Source organism: Penicillium arizonense, assembly GCF_001773325.1.
Source record: "Penicillium arizonense strain CBS 141311 chromosome Unknown PENARI_contig010, whole genome shotgun sequence".
Taxonomy (NCBI): domain Eukaryota; kingdom Fungi; phylum Ascomycota; class Eurotiomycetes; order Eurotiales; family Aspergillaceae; genus Penicillium; species Penicillium arizonense.
This window is the reverse complement of record NW_019173287.1, coordinates 282,344-298,976: the sequence shown is the minus strand read 5'-3', so window position 1 is coordinate 298,976 and position 16,633 is coordinate 282,344. Positions and strand designations below refer to the sequence as shown.

The following is a 16,633-nucleotide window of genomic DNA, read 5'->3' as shown; positions in this document are numbered from 1 at the left end:
CGATAAGCCCCTCTCTCGCCACTAACTTGGTTGCTGGGAAACGGTGATCTATGCCGAGTGCCCAATCGCCATACCTTATAGCACGCAAGGATTTGCACCTGATAGCTCTCAGGTCTAACTCGATCTTCGATCACAAGAGGAGATCACTCGGAAATTATGAGAAATTGATTGCGCGTCAGGTGGTCCATCCTGCAGCGTCATAGGGTAACGCCTCAGTAGTTGTTACTATTCCCTTGTACCTGTACTATTCTCTCTTCTCGCTCTTTTCTATTTGTATCTCTCTCTATATACATAATTACTCCATTGCTTGGACCCCCCACTGTCATTCCATCCCTCTCTTCCTCTTTTTTTTAATGAGAATAATTGTCAATTATTCTATTGTGCCGCTGTTCTGGCCCAAACCTGCTCCACAGGGCGCCTCCGCAATATAAGCTATGACGAAAGAGAATCTACTTAGTCTTATGTTCTGCCGACCGTTCGTGTCGCTTCAGAGCAGCCGAAATGGTGGTGATGCTGCTATACAGGTAGTCTAAAAAAAGTCAGCACTCAACACGGGAATAACGGTCCGGAGCTGCACAACATACAGAACGGGACCACGATCCAAATGAAATTCATAAAGAAATAATACAGCCAGAAATAATACGGCTCCGGTCGACAATACGGCCGTCCATAGGCATGGTCAAACAGACTGGTCGCATAGTACAGCGTGTCGCCGTAGAGATGGCTCATGCACACAATGACCTGGATTGGGTGGCGCAGGGAATGCCTGGTTGCGGTCAAGTATGCAACAGCAAAGCACAGGGGTCCCCACAGAAGCTTGAGTTGAATCAGCGGTGAATCGTCGTGTTGGTCTAGTCCACTTACCACCGTCATGGTCTCCATGCAGAGGACCAACGTGTCCGAGGTCATATATCGGGAATCGGACAGGGCATATTCTTTCCATAGTTGCCCGAATAGGTCTTGGACAGACGCCATGTGGTCATGGTGGACCATGAAATAGCCCTCGAAGAAACAATGCAATGTTCCGGCTAACCCTTTTGTCAGTGTTCATTCTTCTGGGGCTCTCACAACTGGCTTCTCACAGAGCACAAACCACAGGATGGCGATTCGATCTGCCAAGCGTAGTGTCGGTCGTACATAACTGGCCAACGCAAAAGTCACACCGAGGAGAATAGTACAAGCTCCACCAGCGGAGAAGAGGAGCTCCAGAAGCGGTGTTTGGTTGGGCTCATAACCCACAATGTTGGCATCAAGGGGGAAATAGGGATGAGAGGAGCTGTCAGGCATTGTGCCAGAGTTAACACGATGATAGCCTGATCTAGACGAGTGACTCGAGGTAGACAGATCCCAATATAAACATAGAAAGTCCAATGGGCAACAAGACGTCGAAATGTTTGCTTGGCTGGGCGGTGGAGGCAGTGGGGATCAACAACCTCATTCATATATTGTCCATGTAAGGTGGGAATATTGGTGTGATCAAGAGAACTATGCGGAAATTGACATTGAAGCTATCTGTCTTTCCACTATTCTCTATAAGCTGTAGAGGTGGAGTTGTAACATATTCATCAATATGGCTAAGTTAACAATATATAACTTAACTTATAACTTAGTTACGGCTATGTGTTAGACTGAATTACTGAAACAAGATTGAAAACCGAACTACCCACCATTCGCTTCAATTGTTCCTATATTCAACGATTATCCTCTACTCTATAGCCACAAACCAAACCATGATGAAAAGATCTGGCGATCACAAAATGGCAAAGTATAGATCCGAGTTTCTGCCTCAGGCACTTCACATAGCCAAGGACCTTACGAGGTTCACCCCTCAACTCATTACCGTGATTCCCCGACCTCTTAAAGGGAGTCGCTCTCTATGATTCTCCCTCACAATGACTTCTGAATCTAGGCCCTTGGGCATTGATGTTCACCGTTCCTCCATGGAGTCACCCCCGGGCATCGCCGCCCTGTTTGTGATCAGCTTCGACATCAGGACCGGGTAATTCTTACTCCTTTCCTTGGGTCACAGCTGTATAGCTCAGGAACCCATCGCTAACCTGCTGCGACAATAGATATGTGGTCTCGTGGAAACGAACTGCCCCTGGAGGTAAGCAATGAACTATCTAACCGAGGTCGACGCGCATGGCTGACTTGTCCCGTGAATAGTTGAGGTTGAAGGGGTGGTGGAATACAAATCACTGCCATCGGGACTACACAATGTGACAGAGGATCTGGTGTATGTCTCAAGATCTCCTACAGTTTATTTGTCCTCTCCTGCTGACGCGCTCCAGGTACTTCGTCCATGAACAGTATGCCGGTATCAGCGCGTTCCTCAACTATCCCGCCACGGTGGCCGAACGCAATGCGAAGATGTTCGCGATCGGGGTGCTCGTCCCCCTCAGCACAGGGAGATTGGGCAAGAGTTGGCGACACGCCCCAAAGCTCAAGGAGCTGACACAGTTCGTATCTCCAGACACCCGGCGGATGGGAATCCCAACTGACACAGATGCTTGATAGGAAATACGCTGCGAACATGGAGGACATGCAGCCGATGTCTGACTATTGGGAGTCATATCGGATAGGAGGGCCTGACTCTTCAGCCCCCGACTCCCCCATGGACTCGCCCTCCAGTCTCCGATTCCGCCCCGGCGAGCGGCCGGATAACCCGAATCGCACCCGCGCCTTTAGCGATGCAATGGTGCTGGAGACGTTCAGACCGGCCCTGACGCCATTCCACCCTGCTTCATCGCTCCCTGGTCTTATGGACTGCTTCGGACCCTTGATCTTCCCTCTGTACAGAGCAGCTTTGCTGCGCAAACGCATCCTCTTCATGGGCGAGGCTCCTGTGCATACTGCATGCAACTATGGTAAGCTCTCACGGGCTTTATAACACCCAACCAATTGCTAACCGGTATCAGTATATGATCTATCTCTCTTAGCCTCATTACCGAACTCCCTCCTCGAGCTCCTCCCCTCAGATCGCATTCCACCTCTCCGCCCACGCCCCCTCTTCAACGTCGGCATCCACGACATCCCCTACCTATCCTCCTTCGACCCCTCCCGAAGCATCGTAGACTTGGAAACGGACCCAAGCTGGATCGCCTGCTCAACAGACACAGTCCTAACAATGAAACCGGACCTCTTCGACGTCCTCATCACCCTCCCCGCACCTTACACGCAACACGCGAGCGAGCGAACCTTCCCCAAAATCTCCCTGGTCCACGCAACAGGCCCAAAACCGAATCAAACCCAACAAATCCCCCTGAAAGCAACCCAGCGTGACGCCCGCCGCTTCTCCATGCTCCGTCGCGGTATCCGGCAATTCTCCAATAGACCCACATCCCCAGATTCAGACCCAGACTCAGACTCCTCAGACGCAGACTCAACCTACTCCTCCAGCTCCGTCGTCGAACCCCTCTCCTGGACAAGACTCGCCTACACCTCGTTCATCTGGTGGGCATCCGCAGGCGAGAACCGCGACGGCCTCTCAGAGGAAGAAGAGGAACAGCAAATAGAACAAGATACCCGCCTCCTCACAAGCGTCGAATCTCTTGCCCACCCCTCTGCCACGCGTCGGTCTTTCAATCCAGAAGACCCGGCCCAACAACCAGCAGAAGTCGCCCTGGTGGCATACTTCCGCCGTCTAACCTCCCAAATCTTCGTAACACTAGCCGGCGCGATCGCCCGCAACGACAGTGAGGTCCGCGGCGACGAAGACGACGCTTCGTACAATGATGCTCCATACATCGATGATCCCGCAGATGATGATACAGACCTATCACTCTCCATATCGCGCCAATCCATCCACGGCGACGATGGACATAGCCCACTCCTGCGCCAGCGATCTGGTGCGTATACGTCTTCGCAGGCTGGGTCTCGAGCCAGTTATGAAGATCGTGATGTCGCTGAGCTGGTTACGATTACCGTTGCGGATATGGCGGAGATGGGGCTTGATGTTTGGAGTGCTGCGGATCGCATCTTTGTTGAAGAGTTGCTTTCTTTGTGGTGGGGTCGTGCGGCCAGAGTTGATAGTGCTAGGATTCGTTGCTGTGGTATTTCGGTTTTGTAGATGAGCTGGCTCTCTATGTTTGAATATACCCGTGCCTTTATCTTGATTTTATATATTGTAGTGGTGGAACCCGTGGCAGTGGCGTATTAGTGACCTGATGTATCGCAAATGCCTTAGGAAGCTTGCATGCAGTCTTTTCTTAGAGATAGCATCATCCTACTACAGTTTTCCACCAGATTCTTCTTTCATGATATAGCTTCATTTCTAGTGCGATAGCCACCTACAGAGACTGCTGTCTACGTCTGCACTGGACATGGGAGTGGTTGGTTGTGCTGTCTCCATTGATATCAAGCCGTCTGCTATGTCAGACTGCCATCGTGCCATCCCCATTTCAATATTTATTTTGTTGATGGGCTGTTGGTTGGTTGTAGATATCGTTCGCAAGGGATAAACCATGCTGGCATCCTCTAGGTCAATATGCAGAGCAACGTGTGTGGACTTCAAGCTGTGAAACGACTCGCGGTGGAGGCGTCCTTTCTGGGGAGTGAAGTAATGTGCATGACAGAGAATAGATTGATAACCCGAATAGTCTAGAGTTGAGAAGTATTCACAAGAAGAGAAATGCCACATAGGAAAGATAAAAAAAGATAGACACTCAAGCCGAAAATGCATCGAGGAAAGAGGAGGAAGTGATAGAGAATGGTAATCAATCCATGTGAAGTATAGTGAGACTCGTGAACCGAACATAAGTCATTCAATAAAGACCAAAAACAAAGAAAACAAGAAAAAAGATTGCTTCCAATCGCCATGCAAATGAAACAGAAGCAAATTACGCAGCGCCGGGGGGTATTGAAAACGAGAAGCACCGGCAGACTATGCAAAAGTGAAGAAAGACATAACTACGCATCTTGGACCAACGCTAGCAGGACACCATTAACGTCGGAACATCCGAACAGGAGCACTCATATCTCGACGTTCGCCAACATCGTTTTCTGTTTTTGAATCGGGCCGGAGGTTGGGGAGACGTCGAGGTCCGCGAGTGGCACTCGGGTTTGTGCCGGCGAAGGTTCGAGCTGCACGACTGGCCTCGGTGGCACTGACTGATCGTTGCTGGCTGCGAGCACGGCCTCGTCGAGCTCTGATCTGGGCGAGGGCCTCTTCCCGGTTGATAGGGGTGTCGGGGATGCCGGGGTGAGAGGTGCGCTGGGGCTGTGCCTCTTGACGGAGAGGAGCTCTCTTTGTGGGCATAGGGTAGGGTTGAGGCTGCTCTCTTTCGACGCGTCTCCCAGCCCTAGCTTCCGAGGGCAAAGGTGCGTTCGAGCGATGCCCATGCACGTCTCTTTCAACCCTACGTGGCGGTCTGGCTTCCGCAGGTGGGGGTGCTGCCGAGTGATTATGGGAAGTATTCGAGGGAGCAACACGGGGCTTTCTTATAGGGGCGGGCTCTCCAGATGTGGTGAAAGTCTCGATGTTAGAGACCGGTGCTGAGGGGTCAATGTACTCTTCGTGGGAATCTTCCTGCGGCTGGGGAAGGTCGGGCGTGGAATCAAATCGCAGCGGTCTGACGTTGTCTCGAAGGGGCGATGGGAATGCCTTGAATGTGCCAGTCTCGGGTGAGAATGTAATCATAGGCTCCTCGGGCATCGGCATCTTTGGAGGCTCCGTGGACTCAACCTTTACGGCAGGCTCGAAGTGTTGGTGGACCGGCGGAGTAGGTGGCTCAGCGAGGGGGGTACGACTTGGTTCTTCATGCGCAAGAGACTGTGGAGAGATAACCTGATCGATACTAGCCTCAGCATTGTTTCGCTGAGGAGTGGCCTCGCGGACGGTCCGGGCCTTTGCTTTCTCGGCGGCCTCAATTCGAGCCGCTTCCGCCTGGGCAGCTGCAGCAGCTTCAATACGCGCAGCTTCAGCCTGAGCAGCCTCAACAGCAGCAGAAGTTCGGGCCTTCTCCACCTGGGCAGCCTCAGCGGCTTCGATGCGAGCAGCCTCCGCTCGAGCAGCTTCAGCAGCCTTGAGACGAGCGATCTCGGCTTGCGCAGCCTCAATAGTCTCAATTCTAGCAGCCTCGACCTGCGCGGCTTCGGCAGCCTTGACACGGGCGGCTTCAGCGTGAGCAGCCTCGGCAGCCTCAATCTCCGGCTTCTGGAACCGGTCATAGTAATCCCGGTCGTAGATGTAGCGACGACCCTGACTCTCAGCAATGCGGCAAGAGCAGCGTTCGAATTGGCACTCGATGTTCAAGAAGTGCACCATTTCTTCTGCGGCAACCCTGCGGCGGCGCTCGAATACAAGGTCCTCCTTCATTTCTTCCAAGACATCCTCATCTACTTCAACGGGATCCGCCTCAGAGGCAGTTCTTTCATTCTTAGTCGCAACGTCGGACAAACGCGGGCGCTTGGGAGGTGTAGCTTCCGCTTCGTCTTCTTCTTGTTCAAGGGCGGGGGATCGGACGGAGCCTGCAGCGACACGTTTAGGTCTCCGCGGCGTAGTCAAAAAGGCGAGGTCGCCCTCTGCCAATGACATTCTGTCGAAGTCTTCTCTCCGAATCTCATGGGCGCGAACTTCCAGGTTGCTAGAATGGTTGTCTGTTTCCAGAGAGCGGAGTTTCCCTTTGAGGACTTCGAGTTCCTCGGTCAGACCAGCGAGTGCGTAAGCACGTTCGAATGCCTCCTGCTTGGCTTTTTCCTTGGACTCCCGTTCTGCTGTCACTTCGTCCTTGAGTGCTTTGACTTCCGATTTTGAATGCTTCAGTTCTTCCTGAAGTTTCACCAAAGTTGATCCAGCCCGGAAGGCTTCTTTGCGGGCCTTGCGAATTTCTTTTTCGAAAATAGATCGTTCATGCCCCTGGCGTTCTTTCGTTCCGTGTAATTCCTCTAGTAGTGATTCGAGGCGTTCGCTAATTCGGCGTTCTCGTGATTCAGCTTCGGATAGTTCTTCTTGTGCGGTGGCTAGAGCTGACTCGGCCTCCTCGCGGCCGAGAATAGCCCTTTGAATGGCGGCATTGTTGGCAGCGGACGAACCGCCAGGGCTAGTGCCCCGCGATAGACCGTTTAGGAAAGCCACTTTGGCTTGGACTTCTGAGACGCCTCTGGCGTTTTTGTGGTGTAGTGTGAGGAGGTCGGCTGGTAGCGAGGGCGAGGCGGGTATGGTTTGCTGATTCATGCGTTCCGGCGACACCGGATGGAGGACCTTTGAGGGACTCAGGGCAAGACGCGTCGGAGACTCCATCGCAGATGCTGTGACAGTTTATAGATCCAGTCGATGAAGATCACAGTGTCAAAGGAGCATCACAGGAATGAGAAAATAAGGGTTATGCCACGGGGGAAAATCACTGTGGAGTTTCAAGAAGTGACGCACCCACACAAAGATGTTTATTGCCCTCTTTGGAAGGTCATGTGACTGTTGCTGTGGTGACAAGGAACGCCTTCCCCGATGAAGTTAGTCCCTCACGTGCGCCCCTCACCCACATCGGGTCTAGTGCATCATCGTCATGTCTGTGTGCCGTTGAAGACTTGCATTGCCAATATCAAAATTTACAGACGGGCTATCCTGGACAGTGTTCATTGCTTGCATAAAGATGCATGAAATTGTTACTCTTCAGCTGGGCCAGCGGGCCAACTATCTGGCGACACACTTCTGGAACTTACAGGTAATGTCTTTCTCAGTCGGTGCCCAACTTTGGTCTAATGTATATCAGGAATCATACTTTACATACAATGAGGGCGAAGAGTCCAATGTCGACCATGACGTTCATTTCCGACCAGGTATCGGCGCTGATAGCTCTGAGACTTACACTCCTCGGACAGTAATCTACGACCTCAAAGGTGGATTCGGTACCTTGCGTAGATACAATGCACTTTACGAACTTACCGAAGACTCTAATGCCGGTCAGGGTCTATGGTATGATGTACCAATGGATGGAACGTATGGGTGAAGCAACCAAAGCTAACCCTTGACAGGGATGGTCCAGAGATTGTTCAAAGGCAAACTCCAATTCAGCCCAGTGATTATCAGAAAAGCTTGGATCTGGGTACTCAAGCTCCTCGTCTAACCTCGGAGTCTGTACGCTACTGGTCGGACTACAACCGAGTGTTCTACCACCCACGGTCTATAGTTCAGCTGAACGAATACGAGCTGAACTCCCAAACTATGCCTTTCGAGGATTGGAACGTCGGAGAAGAGCTGTTTCATACCCTCGACAAAGAGCATGACCTGATCGACCGTGATGTGAGACCTCTCCTTGAGGAGTGTGATCAATTACGAGCACTGCAATTGTTCTCCGGGTCAGATGACGCCTGGGGTGGATTTGCGGCCCGGTATATCGAGAGACTGAAGGACGAATACGGAAAGAAAAGTATCTGGGTTTGGGCTATCGAGGATGGCACTAGGATGCAGAGGGTAAGTAACACAAGAGTGCCGTTTCAAGGAGTCAATGAGTTGGTTGGCTAAGTTTCGAACTTTGAACAGCATCGCCAGTTCAAGAATGATACGAACAAGGCCAGGTCGCTTTACTCGATCTCACCACAGGCATCACTCTACGCCCCAATTATCGACCTACCCCATAAACTTCCCAGCTACCTCAATGTGGATCGCCAATCAGAATGGCAGAAGACGGCCTTGATCGCTTCGGCCATCGAGACGGTCACGCTGCCCTCCCGACTGCGGCCGTACCAGCATTTCGAGGCCTCCCTGGCGGGCGAGCATGGTACACACACCATCTTCGAGTTGCAAACCTCCATCAATAAAATCAATGACGGTCATAATCATAAGTCATCCAATGAAGAAGGATCGACTAAAGCAGAAACTGAATTCGACATTGACTTCGCCTATGACGGCGAGCACCACCAGGGCGCCCACATCTTCAATCAAGTCCAGGTTACTCGTGGAAATGAACCGGAACGACAAGGCGAGCCCGCGGACGAGAGGGATCTCGGGCACGCCAGGAAGCTCAGGCTCTACAACTCCGAGCCCATGCTCCAAAGGTAAGTTTTTTTTTGGCACCCTCGCATTCCCAGTCATTGTCTCAGCCAGGAGAAACTCACACTGTATATACCCAGTTACCATACGCCACTTAGTCTACCTATACTTGACAGCTTCCCACACGACATGTTCCCCACTCCCAAAGCAGGTACTGGCATCCACGTTTTTTCCGCATTGACCGCTTCGACCCGTACAGCCCAGAGAATCAAGGCCCTTTCGGCAACTGCCGCTCGCATGGTCTCGGTTGATGAGCGGGAAGACATGATCAACGGGCTCGGTGAGATTCGAGAATTCTACGAGACCGGGTGGAGTAGTGGCTCGGACGATGAGGACGATTGAGTCCAACCTGTTCTGGTGCATGACCAGTGTTGATATCATCGCAATCAAATCAATGCCAGGGTATAGTCGGCTTCGGCAGACTAGGCCATTATTTCCCCATTTCTTCCCCTCAATTTGCCCCATTCCTCAGGACTGGACCTAGAATAGATGGCTTGTGGACCGTATTACTCCAAATTTAGTGTCTACGCCCGTTAACTGTGGGTTGGATACCGGGGGATGCGTCCGTGGCGTTGACCATTAGGGAAATACGACAATCCCGGACCAGCCTCCCGAGAATCATTATTCGCCGCAGATAATAATGGTTAGCGTATGTAAACCCCAGCATGTGGCGGCAGAGTTTAAGACATCTCAATATCTAAGACACAATTGTTGCCCTGGGAATGTGACCCCCGCATTTGCCGTCTGACGGGTCCCCTCTCGGGTATACATGTACTTGCATGTACATACGTATATTGGGAGGTTTCGACGCATGTACGAGCAGGGATATAGTGAGGAGGCTGGCAATACAGTAGTACCCCGCCATAACGTATTATGTACTGTGTACATGTAATATGTTTTCTTTTGGGATCATCAGTCCAATTGACAATCCCCAACAATAGTACGGAGTATGCGTTGTACTTCAGGGCAGTATCACGAGTTCCGAGACTTTCATGGTTCTCAAGGTCAAGTGAAATGAGAAGACATAGAATATTGAACCGAAGAAAATGGAAATAAAATACTAATAAGGAGAAAATAAAGAAATAAACAAATATAGTAAAGAGAGAGAGGGAGAGACAGGCGCTGACATCACCTGACGGGGAACTTCCTTGATAGCAAAAAACCCACAGGGGAATTCCACTCTCCAAGTCCACTCCCCTGCATGCTCGGCAGTCATGTAACGTCACCATCTGTCCCGCTCAGGCACACTTGAATTCCACTTCCAAGTTATCTTTGCAAGCCTGCAATGAGGCACATTTCTCTTGATCGAATATCCTTTCCACATCAGCTCCGATCGGTAATTTCCTTTCGACCCACCGTGGATCCTGCACACAGGGCAAGTCCAGACCAATGCACAGCAATCACAAGGTTCCGTGTTTTTCCCGCACCCTGCGATGGGTCGTTTCTTTACAATTGACTTCGATTCGGTAAAGCGTGGTCAATGTCCCTTGGAACGAGTCTCCAATGTTCACTCTCATTTGCGAGGTTTCCCCACACATTTCTTATCTTGACACATGGAGAACAGGACCGAGCTCCAGGTTATTCTTAGGATGTGGAAAAGGGTTCCTGGATTGACCACGGAACTGGATGGATCCCAGCATCATCATGTCTCTCTTTTCACTCGGTATAGCCAAGAAGGGAAGTAAAAATGTGAATGAAAGGAAAAATCTGAGAGGCCCGCATCGGGCACCTTGCCGAACATGGGTACCATGACTGTCAATCGCAGGGCTACACATCGCTTCGCCAAGGCCTAATCTGCAACGATTTCTGTTCCGCTTAAGCGTCGGGCTCTGAACGTCTTTGCCTTTTTCCATTCAGAGCCTGGTCGACTGTTGACGAACCAGATGCCATCTCTGAGACCGAGTCAAATGTTTATTGGTTCAACCCCAGTACCTGTCGTCTAGTCAACCAGGCCCGTGTACATGCGCTAGCTCCTTCTTGCATGCGGCAGTCCTATACCCTACATCATGGCCCAGCCTCTGCACTGGAAAATACGCGGGTGGACCGCTTGATACCGATCGTTCATGCTAGGTTTGGTTGGCTTTCCAAGATCAGGCGCCACTTTTTATTTCCATTCTGGTCTGTTTTTAGTGCCGTTGTACCGTCGGCTCCTATCAGGGAAATGGCCGGGAAGCGGAGTCTAAGTGAGTCAGGCAATCAGGATTGGCAATCCTGATCCTCCTGCACCAGATTGGGCTCTTGGGAGGACCAACTCAGAGGACATAAATTAACCCACGCCCCCCCTCGTCGTCCTAGTTCACTTCTGAAACGATTTCGATTCCATATATTTCCCGTTTAGGAACTCTCTCGCTACGGTTCCTATCGTCTTTCGTTTCAAGGGTCCATTCAGCCCTATCTATAAACGAGCCCTACTTTTATATCAACACTCGTTTGCTAGCCAAGATGCGGGGCGCTCCAATCGTTCTGCTCTACGCCGCGACTCTCGCGTCCGGCATGGTCATCACACCCAGAGATGCTGGTGAGGCTCGCATTGCCATCCGCGGCGGTGGTGGTGAGGAGCACGGCGGCGGTGGTGACTGGTGGGGTCACGGTGGTGACGGTGACCACGGCGGCAACCCGGAGACTACTCCATGCGAGACTGATACTCCTACTCCTCCGCCAGTTGTCACTCCCACCTCCACCCCGTGTGAGACTGATACTCCCACTCCTCCTCCGGTCGAGACATCTACTCCTTGTGAGACTGATACGCCTACTCCTCCCCCGGTTGTGACGCCTTCTTCTACTCCCTGCGAGACTGACACGCCCACTCCTCCCCCGGCGTCTTCTACTCCCTGTGAGACTGATACGCCCACTCCTCCCCCGGCGTCGTCTACTCCCTGTGAGACTGACACTCCCACTCCTCCTCCCGCGTCGTCTACTCCCTGTGAGACTGACACTCCCACTCCTCCTCCCGCGTCTTCTACTCCCTGTGAGACTGATACGCCGACTCCTCCCCCGGCGTCGTCTACTCCCTGCGAGACTGACACGCCTACTCCTCCCCCGGCGTCGTCTACTCCCTGCGAGACTGACACGCCCACTCCTCCCCCGGCGTCGTCTACTCCCTGCGAGACTGACACGCCTACTCCTCCCCCGGCGTCGTCTACTCCCTGTGAGACCGATACTCCCACTCCTCCTCCCGCATCTTCCACTCCCTGCGAGACCGACACCCCTACCGCTCCTCCCGCCACTTCCACTCCCTGCGAGACCGACACTCCTACTGCTCCTCCTGCCAGCTCCACTCCCTGCGAGACTGAAACCCCTACTGCTCCTCCCGCCAGCTCCACTCCCTGCGAGACTGAAACCCCTACTGCTCCTCCCGCCAGCTCCACTCCCTGCGAGACTGACACCCCTACTGCTCCTCCCGCCACTACAACTCCCTGCGAGACCTCCACTGTCACTCCCCCTCCTGTGGTCGTGACTACCACCTACACCACTACGACTTGCCCTGGTATGTGAACTCCAACGAATATACAGAGACAATTGCTAATGATATCAGTGACCTGGTCTACCGTCTCCAGCGGCTCCTCGACCTACACTCACCCTGTGACCCAGACTAGTACTGTCACCGTGACCTCTGTCTTCACCTGCACTGAGGGCTGCACCCAGCCCACAACTCCCCCGGCTGTCCCCACGACTCCTGCTGTTGAGCCTACTACTTCCGTTGTGGTCCCACCCAAGGCTACCTCCCCTGCTCCTCAGCCCTCCGGAACTAACCCCGCTCCCGTTGAGTCGTCGTCCATCCCCGTCACGTCTTCCACATCCGCTCCTCCTGCTTCGTCCTCTCCTGCTTTCAACAGTGCTCCAGCTCAGTTCCAGAAGTCTATTGTGGCCTTCATTCCTGGTCTGGCCGTTCTGTTCGCTCTGCTCTAAGCGGTCACCGATATAGCCAATCTGCCTTAGAGATACTCTCTGCTCAATGGAGATTGGACAGACAACTTTTTTTTTTCCAAAAAGAGATCATGAAAAGACTAAAAAAAATCGTATTCTGGATATCCGGTCTTTGGGGATGCTTGAGTTTTTATTCTAATTACACGAGTAATCTGGCAGGACAGTTATTAATGGGTTGACGACTGACGCTCCTTATCCATGATTATGGAACCCTAATATAGTCATACATAAATTAGTCAACTGATATTTATTTCAGTAATTACACCACTCCTCGCAATATCCTATAATAACTTCAAGCATGACGCCCATTCAGCCCTGTCGAGTTAGGGCAATTATGTAAGACGATAACGATAAGCAGTGCAAACATGCCAATGTTTGCATGATGACCCGTGTCCTCATCCAACAGCTCTTTCAGGCTTCACGCTCCAAGTGGCCACAGTATCCCTTTCCGGATGGCTTAATCCCTCTGACTCAACTCCTTTCTCTCCCCATCCTCACCCGTCGACATCCCCCATCATCTCCTCCGTCTCGACGCCAATCTCGAGCTCTTCCATAGCTCCATACAATTCTCCGTCTGGCGCAAGCCAGCGTCCCACCCGAATTCCGACACATCACTCGGCAACCCGGTGGAACATTTAGATATCGCTCCTCAAAAAACATTTATATACGTGCTCGAGGTGGGTGACCTGCAACTTCCCTTGGAACCTACCATCTCGAATCATTAATTTGGCTGACTCCCACAGCCGGAGCACAAAAACATAGATCATGGCATTCAACCGCCGGCGATTATCTAGCTCCCCAATGCTATCACTCGTCGTACTCCCCTTCCTCCTCTTCCTACTCAGCTTCGCTGGGCCAGCATCAGCCGCCGGATCGGCCGTTCTGGGTATCGACATCGGCACAGAATATTTCAAGGCCGCACTAGTGAAACCTGGTATCCCACTCGAGATCGTCCTCACCAAGGATTCGAAGCGCAAGGAATCCGCCGCGATCGCGTTCAAGCCTACCCGAGAGAGCGATGCTCCTTTCCCCGAACGGTTCTATGGTGGTGATGCGCTCGCCCTGGCGGCTCGGTACCCGGATGATGTTTACATCAACTTGAAGACACTTTTGGGTGTTCCGTTCAATGATGGTGCTGATGAGACTGTCAAGAGATACTGGAGTCGGTTCCCCGCACTGAAGTTAGAGACTGCGCCTGATGGTCGTGGCTCCGTTGCTCTCCGCAGTAACCGTCTCGGCCAGGAGCAGAAGGAGGCTTTCTTGGTCGAGGAGATTCTTGCCATGCAGTTGAAGCAGATCAAGGCTAACGCAGATACTTTGGCTGGTAAGGGCTCTGATGTTCGTGATGCCGTCATTACTTACCCAGCGTTCTATACCGCGGAGGAGAAGCGGAGCCTTGAATTAGCTGCTGAGCTTGCCGGTTTGAAGATCCAGGCTCTTGTCAGTGATGGTCTTGCTGTTGGCTTGAACTACGCTACCAGCCGTACTTTCCCCAGTGTTTCCGATGGCGAGAAGCCCGAGTACCACGTCGTCTACGACATGGGTGCTGGATCGACATCCGCTAGCGTTCTGCGGTTCCAGAGCCGCAAGGTTAAGGATGTTGGCAAGTTCAACAAGACTATCCAGGAGGTTCACGTTATTGGAGCTGGCTGGGATAAGTCGCTCGGCGGAGACTCCTTGAACGATCTTATTGTCAACGATATGATCTCCCAACTGGTTGAAGACAAGAAGCTCAAGGACAAGGTTACTGTCGCTGAAGTCAAGGCACACGGAAAGACCATGTCGAGACTCTGGAAGGATGCAGAGAAGCTCCGCCAAGTCCTGAGCGCCAACACGGAGACGTCGACGAGCTTCGAGGGACTGTACGACGATGATCTCAACTTCAAATACAAGCTCAGCCGGGCCAGCTTTGAAAAGATGGCTGCCGAGCACATCGCCCGTATTGGAACCCCTGTCGAGCAAGCGTTGGCTGCCGCCGGTCTGAAGTTGGATGAAATGGACTCCGTGGTTCTCCACGGTGGAGCCATCCGTACTCCTTTCGTTCAGAAGCAGTTGGAGAAGCTTTGTGGTTCTTCCAAGAAGATCAGAACTAACGTCAATGCCGACGAGGCCGCTGTGTTTGGTGCTGCTTTCAAGGGTGCTGCCCTCAGCCCCAGTTTCCGCGTTAAGGATATCCGCGCTAGTGATGCGGCTTCATACCCTGTGTCCTTGAAGTGGAACTCTGACGGCAAGGATCGAAACCAGAAGCTTTTCACTGCCACTTCTCAGGTCGGCCTTGAGAAGCAGGTCACCGTGAAGAACCTGGAGGACTTCGAATTCAGCTTCGCTCAGCATGTCGCCGAGAACGAAGTACAACCTATTCTCAGTGTTCAGACCCAGAACCTGACAGCCTCTGTGGCCAAGCTCAAGGATACCTTCGGCTGCGCTACTGCAAACATCACCACCAAGTTCGCGATCCGCCTCAGCCCTGCTGACGGTCTCCCCGAAGTTGTTGGTGGTAACGTCAGCTGCGAAGTTGAGTCTGAGAAAAAGGGCATTGTTGAAGATGTCAAGGGCTTCTTCGGTCTGGGTAAGAAGGATGAACAGCAACCTCTTGTGGATGAGAATGGCGAGCCTTTGGAATCGATTACCCTCGAGCCTGAGACTGAGTCTGCCACCACAACCTCTGCCAGCACCACATCCACTACCACCTCTACCAAGGACGCAAAGGCCACTCCCCAGATCAAGACCGAGATCATTCCCATCAGCTTGAAGTCAACTCCTCTCGGAACCCCGGCTCCCTCGGCCGCAGAGCTTCTTCGCATCCACGCCCGCCTTTCTGCTTTTGATACCTCCGACAATGACCGCATCCTCCGCGAGGAGGCTCTCAATGAGCTGGAGTCCTTCATCTACCGCAGCCGAGACCTCGCCGACAACGAGGAGTTCGTCAAGGCCGTCAAGGCCGATCAGCTGACCCTCCTCTCCGAGCGCGCCTCCAAGGCCAGCGACTGGCTGTACGAGGAGAGTGACAAGGCTAAGACAGCCGAGTTCCAATCCAAGCTCAAGGACCTGAAGGATATCGTTAACCCGGCATTGAAGCGCATGAAGGAGAGTTCCGCTCGTCCCGCGCGCGTTGAGCTGCTCAAGGACATGCTCAAGAACGCCGAGTCAATGAAGGAACTGATCAAGAACCAAATCGAGAACGACGAGCAGACCTACTCATCTTCCCTCTCCGCCTCGAGCGCCACCTCCACCGAGTCCGAGACCAACTCGTCTACTCCCACCCCAGCTGCCTCCGGCGAGGGTCTCGATGACCTCGATGAGGACGCCTACTCCACCTCCACAACCTCCGCCAAGACCGCCGCTACCGCCAAGCCCACTGGCCCCAAGTACTCCCTTTTCACCCCATCCGACCTCACCGCTATCACCCAGGCGTATGAGTCCACCGCTCCCTGGCTGGAAACCCAACTCGGTCTCCAGGAGAAGCTAACCGAGTCCGACGACCCGGCCCTGACTCTTGTGGAGGTTGACTCCCGACTGCGCGATTTCGAGCGCATCCTCAACCGTCTTTATGAGCGGATGACCGCCGCTGCGGGACAGCAGAAGAAGAGTTCCGGCAGCAAGGGAAAGAAGGGCAAGCAGTCTGACTCTGAGAAGAAGGCCAAGGCCAAGGAGCAGCCCAAGAAGGAGAAGGAAGACCTTCCTAAAGATGAACTGTAAAATCTTCATCGATCTCTT

General features: G+C 52.7%; 6 protein-coding genes across 6 annotated transcripts; 4 read left to right on the top strand and 2 right to left on the bottom strand.

The window, feature by feature from the left end:
• Nucleotides 1-449: 449 nt before the first annotated feature.
• Nucleotides 450-1,287, bottom strand: PENARI_c010G04856 (EXPERA domain-containing protein; the record flags this gene model as incomplete). Its single annotated transcript, XM_022632232.1, has 3 exons — nucleotides 450-529; nucleotides 585-1,028; nucleotides 1,083-1,287. The coding sequence occupies 3 exons, from the start codon at nucleotides 1,285-1,287 to the stop codon at nucleotides 450-452; spliced, it is 729 nt and encodes a 242-aa protein (XP_022487871.1).
• A 605-nt stretch (nucleotides 1,288-1,892) lies between these two features.
• PENARI_c010G07734 (uncharacterized protein) lies at nucleotides 1,893-4,069 on the top strand (the record flags this gene model as incomplete). Its single annotated transcript, XM_022632305.1, has 6 exons — nucleotides 1,893-1,999; nucleotides 2,073-2,107; nucleotides 2,167-2,236; nucleotides 2,292-2,459; nucleotides 2,518-2,867; nucleotides 2,919-4,069. 6 exons carry the CDS (start codon nucleotides 1,893-1,895, stop codon nucleotides 4,067-4,069), a joined length of 1,881 nt encoding a protein of 626 aa, XP_022487925.1.
• An 873-nt stretch (nucleotides 4,070-4,942) lies between these two features.
• On the bottom strand, nucleotides 4,943-7,240 carry PENARI_c010G10034 (uncharacterized protein; the record flags this gene model as incomplete). Its single annotated transcript, XM_022632383.1, has 1 exon — nucleotides 4,943-7,240. One exon carries the CDS (start codon nucleotides 7,238-7,240, stop codon nucleotides 4,943-4,945), a length of 2,298 nt encoding a protein of 765 aa, XP_022487809.1.
• A 349-nt stretch (nucleotides 7,241-7,589) lies between these two features.
• On the top strand, nucleotides 7,590-9,331 carry PENARI_c010G00755 (misato family protein; the record flags this gene model as incomplete). Its single annotated transcript, XM_022632112.1, has 5 exons — nucleotides 7,590-7,661; nucleotides 7,710-7,912; nucleotides 7,972-8,410; nucleotides 8,480-8,994; nucleotides 9,106-9,331. The coding sequence occupies 5 exons, from the start codon at nucleotides 7,590-7,592 to the stop codon at nucleotides 9,329-9,331; spliced, it is 1,455 nt and encodes a 484-aa protein (XP_022487699.1).
• A 2,100-nt stretch (nucleotides 9,332-11,431) lies between these two features.
• Nucleotides 11,432-12,898, top strand: PENARI_c010G00114 (uncharacterized protein; the record flags this gene model as incomplete). The annotated part of the gene is made up of 2 exons (XM_022632091.1): nucleotides 11,432-12,476; nucleotides 12,525-12,898. 2 exons carry the CDS (start codon nucleotides 11,432-11,434, stop codon nucleotides 12,896-12,898), a joined length of 1,419 nt encoding a protein of 472 aa, XP_022487985.1.
• Nucleotides 12,899-13,681: 783 nt separating this feature from the next.
• On the top strand, nucleotides 13,682-16,615 carry PENARI_c010G09158 (Hsp70 family protein; the record flags this gene model as incomplete). Its single annotated transcript, XM_022632359.1, has 1 exon — nucleotides 13,682-16,615. The coding sequence occupies one exon, from the start codon at nucleotides 13,682-13,684 to the stop codon at nucleotides 16,613-16,615; it is 2,934 nt and encodes a 977-aa protein (XP_022487681.1).
• Between the last annotated feature and the right edge of the window lie 18 nt (nucleotides 16,616-16,633).